Raw genomic sequence first — 6,000 nt, forward strand, 5'->3', positions numbered from 1 at the left:
AAAGCAGCAGAGACAGCTGATCTGAACAGGGGAGAGCTCTTGGACCCCAGACCAACAGTGGGGAGGCCAGCATGGGACTGATCTGGACCCCCCAATGTGAGTGTCAGTGAGAAGGCCTGGGCAACCTATGGGGCCCTGAGCTGTGGATCAGTGTCTATCCCTGGTATACAAATAGTCTTCGTGTGCCTATAGCACAAAGAGGGATGCTCTCTCAGCCTGGACTCTTAGGGGAATGCCTGGACCCTACCCAGAGTAAAATGGCAGACTCTAGATATCCCCTATGTGGAAGGATTTGGCAATAGGGTGGGGGGGAATGGTAGTGTGGGAGGAAGGGAGGGAGAGGGAACTGGGATTGACATGTAAAACAAGCTATTTAAAATTAAAGTAAAAAATGATAAAAAAAAGAAACTGCTGACCTGAGCAAGTGGGAGATCTTGGACCCCAGACTGATGACTGAGAGGCCAGCATGGGACTGATCCAGTCCCCCTGAATGTTGGTGTCAGTGAGGAGAGTCAGGTAATCTATGTGGTTTTTGGGTAGTAGATCAGTATTTATCCCTGGCACACAAATGAACTTTGGGGACCTATCCCACAATGAGGGATGTTTTCTCAATCTGGACACTTTGGGGAAGGCCTGGGCCCTCCCAGGAACAAAATGACAAACTCTAGAGATACCCCATGGAGGGCGTTACCCTCCCTGGGGAATGGAGTGGGGATTGGGTGGGGGGTTAGCCGGGGGTTTGTTGGGGGGGAGTGAGTGTGGAAGGGCGGGAGAGGGAGCTGGAACTGACATGGGAAGCAAGCTTGTTCCTAATTTAAATATATAATAAAAAGTGTAATAAAAAACTGAGCAGGCATAAAACAGAAATAAGCACATAACTGTTCAACTATATCATTCCTTTCCTAAGATGTCATGTTAATATTAATACCACAATTTAAAATACAATATGACTTTATAAGTCCCACAGTGTTTAAGAACTAAAAACACATTACATGTTCAGTCTATTGAAAATATCCAAACTTTCTTAAATGTGGGTTCTTATAAAAGTAAATTAGGTTACTGGAGAGGATGGCACAGTACTTGCAGCTCTCTAGGACTGATCCCTGGGACATAAAAGAAATGGCATTTATTATGTAACCTGTTACATACTGACCACACATTTACAGAAAACTATGTATTTAAGTAACTAAGAGCAAGTGAATCTAGCCATTTAAGTCCAACTTTCAAAAATATTCTAAAATATGTTTTAAATAGTAACATTTTGGTTTCCTGAACATGATTTTCACATTTTCATTTGGTTCCATTTTTTATTATTTAAATTAGTGTCACTCAGTCACAGAGGTTTTCCTTTGATTTTTCACGTCAGTCCTTTATTGACATCAGTTTCTGAATCCACTGTTTTTTTCAGTTCAGAAGAGTGAATTCTGAATCACAGTTAGGAATATCCATCTTGGCTCAAACATCTGTCCTATGCTTATCAGCTATCTCTAAAGAAGATGGTCATGAAAGATTTATTGTAGTTTCTACTTCAGTGGAGTGGGTTAGATAAACATGTATAGAAAAGATACTATCCATGATTTGAATAAGTTGGTCCCTTGCTCTAATAGCAAGCAAACAGTAAATTACAGAATACAGTTCATAATTTTGAAGACTAAATCTTCCTCTTTCTTTTCTTTAATTTCTGTAATCATATGATAATTTCTTTTTCTTAAGATTTTTATATTTAAATTTAATTTTAAATTAGAAACAAGGTTGCTTCACATGTCAATCCCAGCTCCCTCTCCCTCTCCCTCCCCTCCTCCCATGCCCTCCTAGCAACCCATTCCCAATTACCCTTCTTTCCCCAGGGAGGGTGAGGCCCACCATGGGGGTGTTCCACAGTCTGTTATTTCATCCAGGGCAGGGCCTAGACCCTCCCCCAAGAGTCCAGTGTAAGAATGCACTTCTCATTGTGGGATGGGCACCCAAAGTCCATTTGTATGCCAGGGATAAATACTGATCTACTACCCAAGGGTCCATAGATTGCCTAGGTCTCCTCACTGACACCCACATTCAGGGGGTCTTGATTAGTCCCATGCTGGATTCCAAGTCATCAGTCTGGGATTAAGGGGATCTTTCTCTTTCTTAAGATGTAATGCTTACTTGGGACTGATTCTTTAATCTGTGGCAGCCCATCAATATACTAACTGCATTCCATCTCAGCAAAATGAAGAAGAAGCAGTATACAGAAGTTGCTGTCTATAAACTATATATTTTTGTTGAGACAATACTAAATACAACTTCTTTGTTTATTTAATTTTAAAGTTTTCAATTATGTTTCCATAAACAGAAGATCTATAAATAGGTGCATATACATTTTAAATGTTCCTTCAAACTACTGCATATTTTAAGTCTGTAAGTAATAGTAGCACTATTATTTGTTTCTCCTTGTCTTTATTTGGAGTTAATTTTTATAGTCATACATATTCAATTTATATAATCCTTTTCTAACAAAAGTATACTATATTTAACATATTATCTGGTTATTCACATCTCAAATACATAGTAATGTACTCTATTCATTGCTTTAAAAAATTAAAATTTCGGTACTTTTGTAACACATTTATGAACTGTATAATACTATATTCCTTTTAGGTGTTGGAGAGTAATCTGTTCTACTTACTTTTGTCTCAATTTTGACTCCTGTTATAATATATATAATATATTATATATAAATTATATCAGTGTGCATATATCTTAATTTCATTTTGCCAAAAAATAACATGTTATTTTAAAAGCTAGGCCTTTCCAAACACAGAAACAAAGACTTGACTTTCCACCCTCATACTCTAAAAAGTCTAGTGTCCCAAGTCAGCTACAGTAACTCTTGTAAACTTTTTTATGTCCTTGTTTATAAATAATTGGCAAATGACAATATCTTTTAATTCATTAATTCTAATGCGGAATCATCATATATAAATAATGAGTTTAGCTCTCTCAAAAACCCATTTTGTTTCTTTCATCTCCTTAGAACAGAACTGACCCTTGAAGAGAACCTTGAGGTTTTATTAGGTTTTTCTGCAGTTGAATCAGACAGTTAGAGATACTTCTTATATTACTTTTCTCTTAGAGTCAATGCTTCACCTTTTTTTCTTGATTTTAAAATATATAATATAAATCAAGATCAAAGTTATAATTTATTTTAAAAGCAAACTATATTTCAAAACATAGTAAACAAGGGTTATTTTATGATTTGTTTTCCACCCACAAATGTTGTTTGCATATTTCTCCACATCAACTTGTAACATTCCTTCACTACCTTTCCTGAGTCGAATAATACATTCAGTCATGGAGTATTCATTTATTCTCTCACGGGTTTCTGATACTCTATAAATCAGCAGGATTAATTCATAGTTTTGGCTTTCAAGAATTCAAGGAATATGGACATATAAATAGTAACTCTAATACAATGTCATGGATATACTAGTAGAGTTAGAACTGCAACATTTTAGAACATGAGGGCTTTTTGAACTGAATTACTTTTAAGAAACTTATGAAACTAAAAGTAAAATTTGACCTCAGCAAAATTTTAAGAAGAGTGCTACAGAATCCAGCAAGCATGTTGTTTTCAAAATTCACATTTTGTATTATCTGAACTCAGTAGTTTAAGAACTAGAAAATTATTTATAGATGGATAGATGGCAGGAATCGCAAGTGTTCTGATTCCTACCAAGTGGTAGGTTTCTTTGTGGTTCAAAATAATTATAGATCATGAGGAGGGTAGGAGTGAGTTATTTCAAAAATCTGTTGTTTTAAGATTAGATGTTGTTTTACAACTAATATCCACTTATGAATGAATACATCCCCATAACATGCTTGTATTTCTGTGTCTGGCTTACCTCACTCTGGATATTTTTTTCTAGTTCTGTTAATTTGCCTTCAAATTTCAAGAAGTTATCATTTTCCCCCTGAGTAATACTTCAGTGTGTAAATGTACCACATTTTGTCTTTGATGATGCCTTGGTGATGGGCATCTAGGTTGTTTCCATGTTCTAGCTATTACAAATTGTGCTACTGTGAACATTGTTGAGCAAGTGTCCATGTATCATGGTTGTGCATCATTTGGGTATATGCCCAAGAGTTGTATTCAGGTGGGAGGGGCTTGCTCCTGCCTCAACTTGGTATAGCAAACTTTGTTGACTCCTCAAGGAAGGTCTTACCAGCTCTGAGTAGTGTATGGGGTTTGGGAAGGGTGGGATGCTGGGGAGAGAGAGAGGGAGGGGGAAGTGGGGTTGGCATGTAAAATGAAAATATTTTGTAATAAAAGTAATTGACAGTTGTGGATCTGGAGATATATCTCAATGGTTAAGAAAGCTAGCACTTTTTCTAGAGAAAGGAGTTCAAATTCCAGCACCAATGTGGGCAGCTTATAACTTGTATCTTCAGCTCCAGGGGATTCTACACCTTCTTCTGGTCTCTGTGGCTCCTTCATGCACATGCCCACATAAATACCCATAGAAACACATGCATACACACACACACACACACACACACACACACTAATTGAAAGCTGAAATTGCTGTAAAAACATATATTATACATCTGTCCTAGACTTCTTGAGACTGCAGTATAATCAGCGTTTCTCAAATAATAATTCAAATTATCAAACAGGTCATCAACAGTTGATAATAAAACTGTATTATATAGATCTGCAGTACTGCTACGCAATCACCAGCAATCATGCCTAAGCATACTATACATCAAGGGTGTTATACAGTTTTCAAAGAATCTATAGCAGAGAATTGCTTTCCCTTTTTCCTAATGAGGAAATTGAGTCTGAGAAGGATTAGGTTTACTTCCCCCAAACTCTTCTATTTGTTAAGTAAAAGAGCTTGCTGTCACACCCAAGCATCTGACTCCAATGTACCAAAATGCCGCTGATGGTGATGGTGATATGCTTAAAACAGCATGATCTCTTTCTATTTCAGATCCAGGCTTTTACAGAAACTATATTGAGCCCTACTTGGAGCAAGCCTCTAGGATCTGGCCATGGCTACTTGGGGCAGCACTAGTGGGAGCTGTTGTTGCTGCAGCTCTGGCAGGGCTCAGCAGTCATCTGTGCTGTCACAAGAGGAGGCATCTCCAGGAAGAGAGACAACCACTCCTCATGGAAAAAGATGATTACCACAACTTGCTGTATCAGAGCCATCTTTGAACTGCCTAGGAAACAGAATGGGGCCAAAAGATCTTACCTCAGTCTACCTATGAGTTGGTGTAGATCATTCCAACAATTTTAGTCTAATACAAAACATAGATCATAGCTATTTGTCTTACTATTTTTCTCAGTTCCCTCTTTTCCCCTAAGCCCTAGATTTCAGTGAAAGACTAGTATTTGTTTAAAAGTCACTCTTACTTGTATCTGAATAAAATTTCTCTTAAAACTAATTTGCCTGATTTTGAAAAATGCTTTCTGGTTACATAAGATTATAATGAAACTATATCAATTGATACCTATGAACTTGAGGCACAATTTTGTTTTCCTTAGTTCAATTTAAATTTCAAAGAAAATAAAAATATCTTATTTCTATTTCTCTCCCTTCCTCCTTCCTTCTACCCCCCACGTGTGTCTGTGTGTGTGTGTGTGTGTGTGTTTTATTTGATTAAGACAATTTTCCAAGTCTGGTATAGATAAAATGCTTATTTATTTCTGAATTAATTTCATTAATGGTTAGGAATAAGCCAGTAACAGAGGAGAATCATCTGCTAACCTTCATTAGTTGTCATATTTAAACTAATTTATCTAAATCCTGTGTTTGATGTAACAAAATCAGGCAAGAGTTGAGAATGTACTTCATAAGACAATGGTGACCCTTGGGAAGAGTAGACTCATACTAGAGATTATTACCTATATTTGATCCAAGTTAAAAGGAAAGTGAGGGGGAACGTCACCCTGCTCAGATGCTCTTCAGGATTTCCCAGGTCATCACCCACTTGGGGATGCTGGGAAGGACCACCTGCCTC

General features: G+C 37.2%; 1 protein-coding gene across 1 annotated transcript in view; it reads left to right on the forward strand.

The window, feature by feature from the left end:
- Tyr (tyrosinase) overlaps positions 1-5,386 on the forward strand; it is a 92,049-nt gene extending 86,663 nt beyond the window's left edge. Inside the window, exon 5 of the mRNA XM_005085372.3 lies at positions 4,968-5,386. Coding sequence (XP_005085429.1) covers positions 4,968-5,194 — 227 coding nt within the window. The 3' untranslated portion in view covers positions 5,195-5,386. The remainder of the gene's footprint in view (positions 1-4,967) is intronic.
- The last annotated feature ends 614 nt before the right edge of the window (positions 5,387-6,000 follow it).

This window comes from Mesocricetus auratus, unplaced genomic scaffold, assembly GCF_017639785.1.
Source record: "Mesocricetus auratus isolate SY011 unplaced genomic scaffold, BCM_Maur_2.0 Super-Scaffold_4256, whole genome shotgun sequence".
Taxonomy (NCBI): Eukaryota; Metazoa; Chordata; class Mammalia; order Rodentia; family Cricetidae; genus Mesocricetus; species Mesocricetus auratus.